General features: G+C 40.3%; 1 protein-coding gene across 5 annotated transcripts in view; it reads right to left on the bottom strand.

Moving 5' to 3' along the window:
- The window catches only part of RFX3 (regulatory factor X3), a 246053-nt gene that overhangs the window by 67707 nt on the left and 159758 nt on the right, over positions 1–18588 (bottom strand). For all 5 annotated transcript variants that reach the window (XM_083186015.1, XM_083186016.1, XM_083186014.1 and 2 more), the window contains 3 exons: positions 16712–16809; positions 12366–12624; positions 1996–2070 (listed from right to left, as the gene is read on the bottom strand). In XM_083186015.1, coding sequence (XP_083042141.1) covers positions 1996–2070; positions 12366–12624; positions 16712–16809 — 432 coding nt within the window. The remainder of the gene's footprint in view (positions 1–1995; positions 2071–12365; positions 12625–16711; positions 16810–18588) is intronic.

Genomic DNA, 18588 nt, shown 5'->3' with positions numbered 1-18588 from the left:
AAATCTCAATAAATAAATTCAGCGAATGCGTGGATATACCAGTGTGGTGACACACTGAACGATATCAGCCGTAAAGCTACTGCAGTGCCCAAATATAAGCCAAATCCCCTCTTTGTATCCAAATTGGACATTGATCTTATGGCTAAGAGGTAAGGACTGGCTTTAGGGTAAACATTTAGCACAACATATTTCAAAAACACCCATTGTTATAACAGAAAAATTATATAATGTAATGTAAAGCCCAAAAAAAGAACCATTCCTAGAATCCTTATTAGTCTATAACTGCATGTTTCCGTGCAGAGTATTTATCATTCATTCAAAAATATGACCTATGTTTTATTTAACAAAAGAGGAATGAGCAACATAACACATTGGACTCACTCTGATGGGACTCACTCTAATGGGACCTACACATGGGGTGATTTCAGAGCATCTCACAAGATCACTTAGAAAATGCCCCTACATCGCTCCGTGTGTAGGGGCCGCTATTGCCTGGCAATTAATATCCAGCATGCTGGATAAATCTACTTAATGGCCAGTGTTCTCACTACTTGTGTAGGCCCCTTAAGATCATGCAAAGATCATTCTCAGTGCAAGCATTCAAGTATCCTGTGTCGTTCTAAGCTCACGATCACTGGTATACATGTCATTAATGCCAGGTGGGAAGCAGCCATTTTGTGTGCCAATTCAATAAAGACTGAAAAAGCAGTCTAGTAACATCATTTACTTGAGACCAGTGATAACAAAAGAGATGAGGTACAAAAGTTCTTAGTGAACCCACAGGCAAAAGAAAAGAAGATCTACAGCTGCCTTCTCTATGAGTAAACATGTGTGACTGAGTAAAAGAAAAAATCTTTCTTTTTTGATATATATTTTCATGTGATATCAGATGGAGGCCTATAGATTGTGCTACTTAATTAAAGTCACCATGTCAAAAACATGAGACTAGCCCATCCAGTGTAAAATCTTTTACTGCTTTGTTTGTACAATCTCAAAATAATCTGTAGCATTGTGAAAGGAGCCGGTCATAAGAGTAAGTAAGGACTGTGGTAATTGAGGCCAGCAGATGATTCAACTAGTAGACTGGTTTCTATTGTGCAAGCAAATCAACATCCTGATCATATCATAAACTCTGTGGTATCATACATACGGAGATATTTGGGAAAAGTAGATTTAGAAATATGTATTTATATTTCACCTATGGTATTATAGAACAAAAACAGGATGTCAATAAAATAAAATAAACAATATTTTCCAGTGATTTTTGAAGTGTCCATAAAAGCACAAGTTCCATACACAAATTTAGTAAAATGGTTGCATAAAGTTATTATTCAAGACAAATGATCATTTTTCACTATCAATCGCTACATGCAAATGTGTAGGTGCGCACACACAAATAGATTTGGCATACAATGTGGGCGTTCTTGATCGATTTGAATGACAAATCATTCCATGTGTATGAACAATATTGATGCAAATGTGCGTACTCGTGGCTCGGTAATAGTCTATGATCTTTAATGCATGCAGAAAGATCATAGACCAATCTTTTGCAATGTGTTCAAATTGTTTCATGTGTATGCATGATGACTGACTTGGTAAAACGATTTGGTATCAATTTTGTATATTTTTGTAATAAACAATAATCGTTAAAGAGCGATTGTTCATGTGTAGTTGTTTGTACAATCGTTCAAATCGTATTTGACACTAAATCTTTTGTCCAGGAGTTCTGACAAATTTGTTAATGATATTAAATTGATTCCCAAGTCTATCCGTGTTTATGCACCTTTACTGTAAGAAGACCAATAGACATGATGTAAACAAACAGCATGGCTGACAATGTATATATTAACCCAGGAAGGGAAATTTATATTTTAAAAAGTAAAACTACAAAGGAACTTGTGCTTTCGAGAGGAAAAAAAGCAAACAAGATCACAAAGAACTCCAAAAAGCTTGCAAAGACATGCAGAGAAGAGGTAATATTACAGAAAGACTTACATGGCTGTTGAGAAGTGAGCTTCTGTGACTTGAAAGGCCGTCAGACTTTTGCAGTGTCTCAATCGCCATTTCAATCTGGTGATAGAGGTCATTGAAAACAGGCTCAAGACAAGATAGCATTAAAAAGCAAAAGCATCATTGACAGAATGTTGTAAGATTATCAGGAATACTCTTAAAAGTGGCAGTACAAAAAATGCAAAGAGAATAAAAGAAAGATAACGTGCATTTCATTACCCTAGCACCCGCCACCAAAGAAAGGAAGAGCCCTCAATAACAAAGGAATAACACCAATAACCAGAAAAAAATTACATAAAACAGATAGGGAATCACTGAGCGGTGTGTAGTAACGTGCAAATATAACATAGGCTTTGCTTTGAAATCTATCAGACACTTAGGTCAATCAGAAAGAGCTTTCTGTTTATGAGTAATTATTGTTACTTAACTTTGTATGGTTAAACAAACTTTATCAGCTATCAACTAGATGTTCACGTTGACCCAACTACGGAATCAATACTTCATCCATCTATCACAGAAAAATTTGCCAAATTTCAGGATTAGATAAAAATACTTATTTTTCTACTGAGATCATATAACTATTTGCAAGTGCTGATGCCACCGATCAGCACAACTGGCAACTTGCAAATGGAATTCCCCATTGAACATATGTGTATACATTTATAGAACACTCTCCAGAGAAAATAAATTTAGACACCAATTCTATGAATCCATCATTTATGCACTGACATTTAAACCGTTGAGTCATTTAATTACTAATTACATATTTCTTACTAGTCATAGCTAGAACCTTCAGTCCCATCCGTCTTTATTTAAAGTAAACATTTCAACATACTTCCATACACAGGATTAAAATAATGGTCTTCCGCATTGCAGTCATACACTGAAATGTGTGCATTAAATAAAGGTGTGTATGAATAAGTGGGCTTTGGGATGTGAGAGGGAGATGTGGGTGGCCAGGTGACGCTGGAGATTAAAGTGGAGGGAGTTGCAATTGAGCAGGTTAAAACAAACAGTCTCACAACAGAAAATGGACAGGTGCTACAGAACAGCGCCCCCTGCATTGTAATGTCCTGTGCTGTGGCACATGTCATGTCACCCTAGTTACGGCCCTGAATAAAACGTTTCATGTTGAGAAGCCTGCAATTGAAATGTTCACCCTCCCAGCAGCTAATATTTTCTTCTCGGACACTTTTAATAGTGTACGTCATGTAAAATTGTACATGCTATCTGAAATAAATAAAACAAACGAAAAACGCATTCATCAAAACCACCAACCATCATTATCTTAATGAGGAAGTATTCATGTTCTCAAGACTAGATTAGTAAGGAGTTAGGAGACTGTGAAGGTGATATGTTGTGCTTCATGGAAAATGAAACATTAAGACAAGCTGATTTATATCTCTTTTTGTACCCAACATATCCACTGTGATTTACATCTACACAACTGACAAGTGAAGTACTTAGAATTTCTGAGCTGAATTTTAGTAGTATAAGTGGGAAGTGCTGAAAGGGCTGAGCGGTGTCTGGGAAACATTGCCTGATGATGCTCTATGCCACTATGTCGCCACAGCTTACTCTACTTGTGTTTTGACAGAAGGAACACAGAAGAGAAGAGGAGAGTGTTCTAATATAATAGGTTTTCAGACAGGTAACTCATTGAGAGTGAAAGGAAAAAGAAATAGGGCAGTGTTAGAGCATTTGTTGTAAGCTTGACAAGAGTTTGTAATGCTTAGCGAATTGACACTGAAATGCTGCGAGTATAGCCCTGCTCTGAATACTTCTTACTATTTTTAGCCTGTCAGTAATAATCACTTCTTTACAAGACGGTGATCATCAAACATGCAAGAATGTTAAAGATCCTATCAAACAGTGTTTTAATTCTTGCATAAATCTATATATGTATTAGAATATATCATCCTTTTATAGTAAGGTGCAACATAGATTGATGTGTAAGTGGCTTGTGAATAACTCTCTTTGCACCATAGTGTGCCTAGTTGTTTAAGTCCCCCTGTGTCAAACAGAACCACAACTACCTTCAGCAGCTCGCTGTCCCCACTACCCGCAGCACCTCCGAGCAACCTGCCGTCAGAACTTCCGGCTACTTCCGGGTAACGGCAGAGACGGAAGAACAGTGCAGCGGCTGCCACGGACGCGTGGTTCAGCCAGTCTCCCCAGCAAGCCATCTCTCCTCTCAGCCAAAACACAGCAGACCATCACGGAAGATACAGCACTGAGGTACATAGGGCAAGATAGGGACAGTGCCGCACGGAGCTATTTGTTCTTAAATTACAAAACACCATTTTCCCAAAAGGGTGTAAACATTGTTTTTAACATATTTCTTTTACAGGTACCACTCATTATACATATTTACCTAGCACCCCATAATAATATTCAGCTTAATTAACAAAAATAGCGCTCTTTATTTCTTCAACAATACTGTACAAGGAAAATAATAGGTAAAGGCATGTGCCTTTTCCATAACAAATAAACTTGTATAGAGCTATAAAATCGGAGTGCTATAAATGCAGCTACTGTAAACTGAGTAAAAGTAAAGCAAACCTTTTTGTTCACAGGCTGCAGAAGTACATGGTGCAGCAAAAATAACTCCCACATTTCAAAAAAATGACTGTGGGGTCTCTAAAGCAGGTAGAGTGGTACGCACCGTTCCGTTATATAGGGTACTTAAAACAATGAGCATCAATTCTCCTGTGGGTTCAAAGAGAAAGGGCAACAGGATCTGCATTGAAGAGAAAACCACCCGGACGTCCCAAAAATGTGAGAACACCTAAAAATATTGCTGCAGTGAGGGCTTCGATTAAACGATCTGCAGCACGTTTTTCGGAAAAAAACTGTAAGGTGAATTTTGCATACTGACCTTCATTTACACCAATACAAGATTTTGATAGGTCAGGAATGGTCTCCAGCAGACTGGGGAAAATGTATGGATTTATGTAATGGGATCCTCGCAGCTATGTCTCACACAGGCATTCTGGAGGCACAGCAATGAAGCCCATTTATACCTTTCTGGCACAGGGCCAGATGTATCAACCTTCAAAAAGTGATAAAATGGAGTGTGATAGACCACCAGCCAATCAACTCCTTGCTGTCATGTTACAAGCTGGGTTTGAAAAATGACAGGTAGGTGCTGATTGGTTGGTGGATTATCACTCTCGATTTTATCACTTTTCAAGGCTTAATACATCTCGCCCACAGTGAGCAAACAAAATTGATGCTACTGGGCTGCTGAAAACCCTCGAAAACTCCATACATGACCTCTTCACAGCCCAAAAGTTACCGTTTGGTGTGCTGTGTCGTATATAGGTGTCATTGGGTATCATTTATTTGAAAAGTTACAGTTGTGAATTTTTTGCACCCAAAAATGTAAGAGTATGGGGAAAAACACATCCAAGAGGACTTCTGGTTCCAACAGGATGGAGCTACGGCCCATACAGCATGTCGTCCACATGAAATTTTGCAAGAGATGTTCCCGGGTCGAGTGTGTGCCTTAAGTGAGGCAGTTCGGTGACTACCGCGCTCGCTTGATTTAAGTCCATGTGACTTTTTCTGTGAGGGTACCTCAAGGCCGAGGTTTTCAAACCAACTAAAGGAGGCCATTCAAGAAGAAATCAAAGGAATTTTGCCCGATATGCTAGTGAGAGTGATGGAAAACTTCAAGAACAACTCCAAATGTGTATCATCCGTCAAGGCCACCATTTGGACGATATGATTTTTAAAACTTCAATTAAAAAAAATGTTTTATATCTTCATTTGGGAAATAAAAAGTTATTGGTGATACCTCGTACCATTTTTTTTTCAATCCCCCTTTGAAATGTGGGAGTTAATTCTGCCGCACCCTTTATTTCTTCAGCCACTTGCCTAAAACCACTTCTGTGTTATGACTTTTCCCATCAGCCACTGTTCCACATATACCTGAAGGCAGGATATAAATATGTGGAGAGCAAAGTGTGCCACCGTGCCCAAAGTGTGGCGAGCATACAATCCAGCCGCTATATAAAAAAATATAACCTACGTAAATTACACATAAAATAAAAAACGCTGTGAGGGACCCCAACTACTTCCACCCTTACCTAACGTCATGTCCTTGTCAAAGAACAAAAGTGGATCTAGACACAACCCTTGCCATTGTAGGAGAGAGCAAAATAATTGCTTATGGGAATAATGTTTACACCTGTTTTTTTTGCCATGTTAACCTGTACTACAATTGCATTTTGGCTTTAAGTTTTTTTGTTGTTTGCTGTACATGTAAAAAATAATGAATGCAAAAATAAATTTCTTTAGCCACTGTTAGCTTTATAAAAACTCTGGGAGAAGCAGACCTAACCTATTAGAATTTTAGCAGAGAGATGATACAACATTTTGAGCTAAACCTGAGTGTAATTAGGTTCCTGTGTAATAAGTCTGAATATTTATTCAGTCATGCATTCATCTTTAAAGATTCTTTTTCATTATACCAACAACATGATTCATTTCATTTCACTATCAATTGGGAATGTGACCTTTTACATTTAATAATCCTTTATTTAACCTTCTGCTGTACAGGAAAAATGAAATGCAGTTTCCCAGCATGATAGGTTTCAGCAATCTAGATCATTTGGGTATTTCTATATACTGTTATTTAAAAGTATGAAGAAAATGTTCAAATTAAATATGTCTCAAATTCAAAAGGAACGAATTCCTATTCTGATTCAGTATTAAAAGTGATATACTGTATGAAAAAGTGATCAAGAACAAAATGACGTCTCTATATCAATTCATGGTCAAATTAATAATTTTGTAGTGCAATTTATACAATTATACCTAGTTTAGTAAAAACACAGACTCAAATGCAATATAATACATGATTTCATATCTATTTAACTCTTTTATTTATGGAGGACTGGTTCTTAAGGACCATACACACTGGGCAATTTTGACTCAGTTTTGCCATTTGAGCGGATTTCAGCTCAAAAGCCGCCCAGTGTGTATGGCTTGGCGATGTGCGGTGAGCACTGATACACGCTCCCACATCACTGCCGGCCACCACCACTCATTTGCTGGTATTATCTATGGAAAACAGTCTACCGCTGGGAAAATCACTTGGATGCATGAAAATCGCTCATCCAAGCACTGAGCAGTTTTCAGTCCAGCGATTTTCCCCATCATCACAGTGCAGTGCATACACACTGGGCAAAAATGCCCAGTGTGTATGCACTTTAACACTAAGAGAAACTAAAAGACAAATATTTGATAAAGAATACATTCAGGTGCTATGACAGGAGTTGAATCTCTGGAGAAGCAGCTGTTCAAGAGGGGGGGGGTAGTCAGTCCCCGCCAATACAAAGAGGAGAAACCAATCACGCTTGAAGCATGTGAGCAGCGCTAATAAAAATAGTACCACATATGTATATAATAACAAATTTTACTAGTAATCTCATAAAATATTACACATAGATGTTACATTACACAATATTACAGCATAGATGTGTGTTTGCTATCACGCCTCAGGCGGGTTGGGGAATGGGGAAAGGTGTGGATGTGGTACTATTTTTATTAGCGCTGCTCACATGCTTCAAGCGTGATTGGTTTCTCCACTATGAGAAACTAGACCACCAAGGCCACTGAGCACCAGCTGCTAACATGGAATGGCAGCTTCTAACCTATGAAGCTGCCATTTTTTTTCTCTTCATGTTGGTAATAAGTGGGGAGTGTGTCACTGAGCTAGACTAGAAATGCACATTGTCATACTCCCAAGAAATTAAGACACCACTCCGTCCAAGCGCCTCACAAGGATAGAACTGCAGTGGAAGCCTGGGGCACTTGACAGCCCCGAATAGAAGAGAAAGTTGTTAACGATCAAGCTAAAAAAATTTGTCAAACAAAATAAAACCACAGTACTGCAGCAAAATGTCATCTAAATCTAATTAATCGCTAATCCATGATTCTACCTGCTTATTGACTGCCATTGTATTTCTCTTTAACTAACAGAGAGAGAGTGAGGGAGAGAGAGAAAGAGAGAGAGATTGACAGACATCTACATATACATGATCTAATTTTTCACTTAAAAGGCCAATACACATTGGGCAACTTTGAGCTGAAAGCCCCACAAGACAGCAAGTTTGAGTGGCTTTCAGCTCAAAGCTGCCCAGTGTGTATGGCCCGGCGAGGAGCGCTACTGCATGCTCCCACATCATCACCGGGAAAGTCGCTTAACTGCTGGTATTACCAGCAGTTGAGCGGCTTTGAGGACGGCTTTGCATAGCGCTGCGCTATTCAAAGCTGTCCTTCCCCCCGCTGGCGGCACTGAGCAGGGGGAAAGTGGTTTAGTGTGTATGCACTGAGCTGCTTTCCCCCAAATGATGATAGCGATCATCGCTGTCCATACACGCTGGGCATAATCACCCAGTGTGTATGGACCTTAATGCTCTTTGTATACCATTTGGCTTGAGATGATGCAAACTTTTATAAATGCTACAGTGTATTTAAGTTTACCAGGAGGAATATTTTGACCTGTCAAATACGTAGGTTTAATTATTTATGGAAATAAGTTGTAAGTTTTTTGGATAGAATTTGGATTTTATATTATTTGCCATTTATACTGCACAGGAAGTCTAATTTACAGTGTACTGTAAGCATAGTTATTATTCAGTATTTAGGGATGTCTTGTGTTCAGCGTACGGTTTGTTAACTTTATTGCTGGCTAAACTGCTAATTCTTAATTGATATTTGAGTGTAAATACAGGTCGAGTATCCCGTATCCGAATATCCGTTATCCGAATTATTCCGAAATACGGACATTCCAGAAAGTGAAAAAAAAAATTTTTTTTTGCTAAAAACTCACTGGGGACATATGTAACAGCATCACTGGGGACATGATATGTAACTGGCACTATATATGTGCAAGACAATGATTGCTTGGCATTCAAATTCAGTGCTGAGATAGTACACACATTTTGTTTCACGTTTTGAAACCTTGTTTTTTGAACAATTAAAATATGTTTGTGTGTATTTTATGTGTTTATACAGCATAAATGCAAGATACTTCAAAATACATCATTGAAATATTAAAATATTCCGAAATACGGAATAATCCGTTATCCAAAATTCTCCTGGTCCCGAGCATTTTGGATACGGGATACTCAACCTGTATGTGTATCATTTAGTACTGTTTATTAAATAGCATAATAAATGCGTATTTACATAAATCATGGATTACAGATTTAGTTGACTTTTGGCTATAATGCCGTGGTTTCATTTGATAATAATTTACTATGTTTAGTAGCATTATCAAGTTTTCCTTTTTATATATTTTTCTTCATTTCTGTACTTTGAGTGTTTTTTTTTCTGTTCCAAACACAAAGTGTATCTAGCACAATCTGCAATGAATCCTTTTAATATATAATGAAAAAATGAGTAGAATATTGTTTATCATGTTACAGCATGTTTATATTCAAGGTAAGGGAAAAGAAAAAACATCAGTAACTAAGTTACGCAGGCAACTCTACTAAAAATAGAAATACCAATGGTCAGGATTCAGACAGAAAGAATCCTGACAGTGGAATCCTCACAGTCATAATTCTAATATACCCCAGTGGATATTGCAAGTCTAAACCTTTAAGGCCCACATACATTACTGTGACTTGTCTGAAGCTCAAGTCGCAACTGATATCCCTTGAACAGCTCCGGCAGCTCCCCGGGAGACCTTCCATGCGATTTATTACTTGATGTGCTATTTTTACATGCAATACATCGCAGTATTGAAAGGACTCCCAAACAGTACTTTATCAAGAGCCTCCTTTTGTCCTAGTGCAGCCCCTGCCCTAGGGCTGTGGCAAGAAACGTGTTACTGCCTGTGCCCGGACTGGGAGCAGTGTACCTGAGTAGTGCAGCAGCGGCATCCTGTACTTAATAGTTTATTCAGCAGCCTGACCTGTGATCACTGATCTGAGCTGCGCATTGGAAGCAGCAGAGGCACCGGAGACCTGGAACCTACTGAGTAGCCAGGGGACCCAGAAATTGAGTCATCATCAAGGGGAGGGGACCAGCTGCTCCCCATGTGCCGGTCCAGGACACATGGTGAGCAGCAACCCAGGGAGGGGGTGGTAGAGGGGTGTCAGTGCTGCTCATCTACCACACAATGACTGGCAGGGGAGAAGGAGATAGGAGATCACTCTGATCACTCTATTGGTGGGAGATCTTGTACCAGGAGGAGTTGGCTTGGGGTGCACACAGAAGTAAGGGTTCCACTTGTGCCTGTATGTGTGTGACAGGTGGTAAGGTGAATTTATCTATATATGTGTACATAGAGGATATGACTCCTTTATACATGGGTCCTTATTCTGGTTCACTCGCAAAGGCAAATTCCTTCTCAAATGGACAAAGCCATGAGCACTGCAGGTGGGGCAGATGTAACTTGTGCAGAAAGAATTAGATTTGGGTGGGGTTTTACTTCAAAGTGAGATCTATATTGCAGTGCAAAAATAAAGCAGCCAGTATGTACCCTGCACAGAAACAAAATAATTCGCTCAAATCTAATTCTCTCTGCACATTTTACATCTGCCCCCTGCAGTGCACATGGTTTTGTCCATTTGAGAAGGAATTTGTCTTTGCAAGTGAACCAGAATAAGGGCCAAGGTGCACACGGGAGCTGCAGGTGGAGTTCAAGGGAAATCGGATGTGATAAATCAAAGCTGCTAAAAAGCACCCGCGATGTGCACCTGATGACTGTGATTCCGATTTATCCTTTGTGCAGAAAGGTCCGATCTCTGACTATGACCCGATGCGCATGGGAAATTGCATCAGATTGGATTTCAAAGACATGCGATTTGGCCACTTTTCATCCAATATTTTGACTCGATCTATCAAAAATGGATGAAAGGTGGCCAAATTGCACTAGTGAAGTGGTCAGGGAACTCGGTCCTCATTACCCCCACGCAGTGCATGTTTTACAGGTCTCCTCACAGAATCACAAGTGAAATAATTAACTCCACCTGCGGACCTTATAAAAAGTGTCTGTTAGTAATTAGTACACCTGTGCACCTGCTGGGTTACCAGCAAAACATGCACTGTGTGGGGTAATGAGGACGAGTTCCCTGACCACTGCACTAGTGTATGGCCAACTTAACCGTCTCCTCCCACAGTCTAACCCTTATCTTCTCCTCTGCCAGTTTACCCTAACAGTCCCCACCCGTAACCTAACACTCCCCATAGAACTGTAACCATAACTACAGTTCTGCATTTTCCATCAAGATTTGTTGGGATTCCGCTGTTGGTATTCTGACTGTTAGGATATTGAATGCTTCTCATTTCTACATGTAGCCCATAATTCCTAGGCAGCTTTATTTTTACACTGCAATTTGGATAGCAGTTTGGAAACACCTCTCTCATATCTAAATCTATCTGCACATTTTAATCTGCATTGCAACAGTTTTTCCAAGGTGCTTTGTAGCCATTGTGTTTAGCCAAGTTAACTCTGAAAGAACTCCACTAAATATGTGATCCTCAAGGACATTTCAGGAGAGTAGATATGTACAGTAGGCAGTGGCATAAGATCGTCCCAGTTGCCCGGAGGCAAGATAAATATTGGTGCCCCCAAAATAGCTCAATCATGACCTGTCACCAGTAACACAGGTCAAGGGTTCTTTTACAGGGTGTGACACTTTAAAAAATTATGTTAGGAGGGGGAGTCAGCCACAGAAGCAATATCAATGACTTTCAATTAACTGATTTAAACTCAGAGGGGAAGAGAGGTGCCCCCTTGGGAGCAGGAGCCCAGCGACAGATGACTCCATTGCCTCAGAGAGTTACACCTCTGACAGTAGGTCTTCATGAAATGGTAGCTGTTCCTCGTCTACTCTATCGTTGTCTCTATACAGTAAGGTCCATAATCATCATACTTTTCTAAATAAAATATTTTTTAAAGATATATAGTTTGTTGTGCTTCTGCTGGCCTCATAATCATCAATTTGCCTCCCTTGCATAGAAATTTGGACATTTCCATATAATTGTTATATACAATAAGAATATATATCAATCACATAGATAAAATAAAAGTGTATTAAACCTGAAAATAAGAAGAATGGTAAATTGGAGCAAAGACGCTTGCACAGATAAATATCTATTTGTAGCATTTTCTGAAGAATTTATTTCAATTTAGTGAAACATGGTTTAATCAACAGCTCCACGGTGACAGGCACTTGATGACAATTACCAAGGAAGAATGATGTGTGCTTGTTAGTTACCTGAAGGCAATGCACACAAGCTACAGACTACTGTGACACTAGCAGTTGCTAAGGAGAAGGTCAACGGTCTGCTCAAAAATTTATCTTTGTAAATTAATTTCAGAAAGCACTTACTGTTGCTGGAGAGGCACGGGTTGTGTGACTGACTGAGTGGCCTGAGTTTTCCATGGAGTTGCCAATCAGGTAGGTTCCACCAGTGCTGCTAATGATTTGTCCTCCAGAGACCCCCATCTGAATTGCTCCAGTGCCCACCATATTGTGAGATGAAACAACAGTTGTCACCTGTGCAGATCCACCCTGCGTGTCAAAGTAACTACCCCCAGTATTTTGGCTGTACATCTGAGTTTCTGTGTAAGGGTATGTTGTTGTCCGACTTCAAGAAAGAAAGAATAAAGAAGACACAAATTACAAAATTGCATCACTTCATTGGATTTAGTAAGGAATTTTTGCACTGGTAAATGTTTTAAAACACAGCATAGTAACATGTTCTGCTGTTAATCACATTAAAACTTTTCCATAACTGACTTTTATTTACTGTAATCAAAATGGAACGATACAAGAATATGCTGTATATTAATAATTGGAATTAATTATTATGTATAATAACAATTATAAGAAGAGTTTGAATATTAACAGTGCACTTGTTATGTTAAAACTTTATTTGCTGCAAGTCCATGTGCATCCAAGTATTTTTGAATAGAACATCCTGTCATCAGGTCATCAGAAGGTTTACAGAGTGAGATTATTATCTTATGCTGGTGGTACAAGGTGACCTTTTCAGTGTCTAGGCCTATCTTAATTTATTTATGTATTTATTTACAGTTTCTTATACAGTGCAGCTTTACAATGGGAATGAGGGCAGATTGTGTGTGACAAGGGTTACGTCATCATGTGGCGAAAGCATAAGGCGAGAGTCAGGGAACCACACAAAAGAAAGCTTGTAACCGAAAACACAGATTAGTAATTTGATGGTCCTTTCAAATTGCTGCAAAACGTTTTTGCTGTTTAATGACCCTTATTTCAGGCTCTCAAGGTGTTTTGCGAATCCTTAGGTCTCAGCAGAGGGCAAATTGGCCATAGGGTTCACAGAGAAGATCCCCGGGGATCCGGAGTGTCTGTGAGGCCTGTTGTGTTTGTTGACATTTTGCCCTACCCCCACATTTACAGACAAACCATGGTGTACATTACACTGCATTGTCCCCATGCATCCTGTCCAGTGGTTCCACAAAATGTGTGACTAGGCATCCTGGGGTGTCGGGGGTTGGTGGACCAGGACCAAATAAATTTAGTTACATTCAAAGTGACAGGAATTTTTTTAATTTTATATTTCATGCAAATGTGTCATTAAAAACACTTATCTTAGGGGGGGGGGGGCCTGAAAAAAATGCTGATACTCTAGGGCGTTGTGATTCAAAAAGTTTGAGAACCACTACAGTACTCCATCTCTGTAGTACAACATCTCTGCCATCCAATGATGCTGCCACGGCTACACCTCATGTTATACAATTGATGTTTCCCAGGTCAGGCCACAGATACACAATTTAGCAAGGCCACTTTTAGTTCCCAATCCTCTCCTGGCATAACATGCTAGCTATTAGCTATCTAACAGAGTATGCTGGTGCTTGTTGGTGCGCAGACTCCCTGCGCTGGTGAGAGGTGGCGGAGAGGCGCTCGATCAAGCGGGGGGCACGTGAGCGTCTCACACGTATGCACGTCCCCGTCAACACAGCGCTTTCCCTGTCTGCCTCCGCTTCAGGGAGCCGCAACAAAGAGGGGAGCTCCATCTGTACCTGTAGTTACACAACAACTGTGGTGTCACAGGTTTCACATGGCTGATGTATATGAATACTTGTCAAGACAATGATTAGTATACAGTATGTCAACAATTTTTCAATGTACACTGATGATTTTGTCAGAATACAGTATATATAGCATGTGCTGGTACTTGTTTCCTAGCACGGCACCCATCGCATTGTATACCATAAGACTAAATATGGTATGCGATGCGATGCTGCGTGATGTTGTACAATAAAAAATTGTATGGCATTGTATGCCATACAATGGAATACAATGCGATGGTATACGATTTTTTATTGTACAACCACCCAGATGTGTCCTTACGCTTCGGGTTCGCGTTGATAGTGGGGGTGGCGTGGGTGTGCATTTAACATTGTAAGCACCCATTAGGGTGCTTATACAATAAAAAATCGTATTGGGGCTGCTTTTAACATTGAAAGCACCCATTAGGGTGCTTATACAATAAAAATCGTATCGCATGCGGCTATATGGAATGCAATGCGATGCGATGGCATAAGATGCCATAAGATGAAAAAATTGGGCGCCGTGCTGGGCTTGGCATGTATAAAGCACAGAATACCTAGATGTGTAATCTCATCTATTCACCAAGGTTACATCGCTCATTCCAATAAAGCTGATGAAGTGAAATACAAAATAAAGCTTTATTTTATCCTGTAAATGAGAGAAAATGTAAGTATCTGAACCATAATTAACTCCTCTTGTGAATGATAATTGCAAACCGTAACTTAGCTCCTGTCCATTTCATTATTACATTACAAATGACATCCCATGTTAATTTTCATGACCTCAAGCACAGTAATGAGAGGAGCTCTGCAGTGTGACAGAGAAGCAATGTGAGCCCCGAGCCAGTGACACATCTTCATTTAGTACAGTATAAGAAGCCCATCATTACCTCTATGTTGTTATGCCTCTCTTCTCTAGAACTTGAAACTACAGCTTATAATTGCTAAAAACTTGACCCTTATCTTCATGGCAGCTATGTGTAAACATCTAATGAGCAGTATGTAAGGCAGCTGTAGATGATTCAGGTGCGTTATGTATCCGACCAGCTCCTTCTTCATTACTAAATTAACTGAACATCTGTCAGCCGAAAGACAGATTTAACAAAGCCCTGTTTTCTTCATACATATACAAGCTGCAAAGAAATAGAATGGAGTACACCAGCTCTAAAAGCTAAATAAAAATGTAATTAAATATAAAACTTAAATCTCAGCTAGCTATGATGCAATTTACATTTTTCATAGCACCTTACTTGAACATTACAATGGCTTAATAACTAATTTGAACTGAAGCTTTACTTTTTTAAGATGATAACTATAACCACAAACATGGTATAATGTATGTCCTGTACATAATATAAATGGGAATAAGCCAAAGAGTACATACAGTAGTTGTCAACTTTGAAAACATAAATACTGAAGCTTGTTTGGAGTGACACACTCCAGTCATTTATTATCAGGTGATCATTTTTAGCCTTGATATTTTATTTTATTGTTATATTTTATTTTTATAAAAGTATATGTTACTTGTTAACTAAACACATGTACACTTTTGTACAATTTTTTGTTAGGAGCCAATTAACCTACCAGTATATTTTTTGTATTGTGAGAAGAAACCAGAGTAGCCAGAGGAAACCCATGCAAGAAAACCCATGCAAGAATACTCCACACAGAAAGGGTCATGTGGGAATCATACCCATGACCTCAGTGCTTTGATTCTCCAAACTTCCCTACATCTGAATGGATAACACTATGCTCTCCTCTGTTAGTAGGGAGGCCAATCCCGGGATCGGCAGGGATTTTGGCCTAAAATCATCCGTATTTGAATCCCGGGATTGAAGCTTCCAATCCTGGGATTCCGGGATTAGTACCCCCATGCCAAAATTAACATTTTGTTTAAAGCCGGGCAGCGCTGAGCACCTTAGAATATGGCTCAGACGCTGCCCGGCTGACTGCTTCTTACCCCCGGTGCCGTTGGTCCGGAGTCGGGACAGTGCGCTGTACTGGCAGGCAGGGCGGCGCCCAGCCAGGCTGCGCAGCGTGACCCCTGACATCTCGTCACGCTGTGCAGCCTGACCGCTGCTATGTCTGTCAGCACAGCACACTGTCCCAAACCCAGACAGCCGCCCGCCCTCCCGCCGGTCACCACTGCCGCAGTAAGTGATGTGACAGGGCAGGGCAGGTCGGGGGGGGGGGGGGGTTGGGGAGGATTGGCAGGGGGGGGGTAGGTTTAGAAATCCTTTGGGGGAGGGGGACGGGTTTTTTTTATTAGGGAGGTCAATCCCGGGATCCTGGGAATCCTCGGATTGTGCATTTTTCAATCCCGTATCCCGGGATTGAAAAAATGCTCTGTGATTGGCATCCCTATCGGTTAGCTGCCTGGGGGGTCATCCTTGACTTCACTCAATCCCTACATCCACTCCCTCTACTAATCTTCTCTCTCTTTAGGTTTTAAACATGTAATTTAGTATTTCTGTTCTAGAGATGAAACTGCAAATACCTGTAAATTCTCCCTCCTCCCTATGTCATTGTAAATAGAGTTGAGGTTTGGGCTGCAAAACAAAGGTTATTAACAACACCCAACATAAATCCAACACCAGTAGCCCAAAATACACCATATATAGATATAGATTAAAAACTCACATTGCTCCATTTGTGTAGACAGCATCACTTCCTTCAACATATTGTACCTGTGCTGGGTAAACATGCTGCACTTGTTGAACGGTCTGTACCTGCTGCACCTAAAATGGCAAAAGTCTATGGTAACCTATATGCTGGAAACTGGAGTACAAATTAGCATACTTTCTTTGTAAAGTTATAGCTTAAAAATCTAGAGTGAAATGTTATAGGATGAGAGATTCAGAAAGTGAGATATTTGGTAAGAAATCTAGTTTTTTTTAAAGTCAGCAATCATTTACACTTCAAAATCAAACTGGTTTTGCAGTGTAAATGATTGCCGCTTTACAAAAACTGGAGATTTCTTACCAAATCTCTCACCTTCTGAATCTCTCATCCTGTTAAATTTCACCCCTAAATTCTAAAACACAAGAAAGATTTTTGCAAGTAACTTTTTTAGTCAGACACCCAGACAAAATTCATGGGACTATGTTTGAGTGTTTGTGTGTATATATCGTATATAACAATTCTATAGACTATAGAGGTGATATTTGTCTACTGCATGATGGTAGACAGAATCTTATTGGCTGCTATCGGCAACATCAACTCTCTTCATTTTTAGAAGCTTCAGTTAATTGTCCCCCATTACTGAGCGGTTAGACACAGTCGTGCAGAAATCCAGTAGGTTGTATACATAGCCACGTGCTAGATTCCGTGCTAGATTACTCACAAATAATTTGTTACACTTATATATCATTTAATTGGACTGCCCTAAATCGCTCAATGTTGCCCCCTCACAGGCAGCTAGACTTTCCTGCCACACCCCTTACCTGATGACACACTATGGCCCATATTCAAATGATTTTGCACCAACAGCCACTAAAGGGTGCCCAATGGAGCTCCATTTAGGCGAGTATCCCTAGGATGGTGAGTTGAAATGCGCAGTCACCCAGCAATGAAACAGGCCTTTTTGCATTACGACCATACAGTATGCACGATATGAGCAATACAAACTGTCCTTTGAATATTGCCCTGCAATCTCCCGTCACTTTAGATGGGAGAACAGGTGAGATTAAACATTTGAATACCGCCCTAGCTGTCTGTCATTACAAAGACTGTACATATGCATATATTTTTGTTAAAAACAGCATAAAGGATACTATAGTCAAGTGAATGCAGGTAATAGTGTATTAAAATAAATTACAACAATATATAAATTTTTTTTTGGCCAGAATAAATATAATCTGTTATCATTGATATTCGTGTATATAGGCGTGTGGGCACAGGGTTGCCCAGGCACGCCCTAATGAACAGCACCCCCTATTGATCCCCAGCTCCCTCCTCCCCAGACTGCAGCGCTGGCAGCGGCAGGGAGCCGGCGCTGCAGTCTTTGTTGGTCTGTCTGCAGGGGCCACTCCAAACATGGCTGACCACCTTGGAGGAGACATACACCAGAGGTCGACATGACCTCTAGTGTCTGTCAGAGGAGCGCAGCATGCCCAGCGCTACCTGGGTGGATCACGGTTTAACATGGGGGAAGTGACACCTCACTCAGTGGTACAGAGTCGGAGCCTCTCGGGGAGCAGGTTGATCTGTCCCTGAACCCTCAAGCCTCCCTGACACCCTGCAGCTCCCCCACAGATTGGTGAGTGCCCAAGGATTGCTGTACCCACCGAACCCTGTGTGTGTGACCCCCTTCCTTTGTATGTGACCCTTTGTCCAGTATTATCTCTGTGTTACCCCCTCTACCCCACCTTATCCCTCATGTTGGACTCCCCTGTACCCCCTTCACCTGTGTTTGACACCTTGTCCCCCGTTTTCCCCTTCCTCTGTGTCTGTTACCCTATCTACCCCAATTTCCCTGGTGTCTGATCCCCTCTTGTACCCAAATACCCCTCTCTTCT

This window comes from Crinia signifera, chromosome 1 (genome assembly GCF_055691185.1).
Source record: "Crinia signifera chromosome 1, ASM5569118v1, whole genome shotgun sequence".
NCBI classification, from domain to species: domain Eukaryota; kingdom Metazoa; phylum Chordata; class Amphibia; order Anura; family Myobatrachidae; genus Crinia; species Crinia signifera.
The sequence above is the reverse complement of the archived record's forward strand: the minus strand, read 5'-3'. Positions and strand labels throughout refer to the sequence as shown.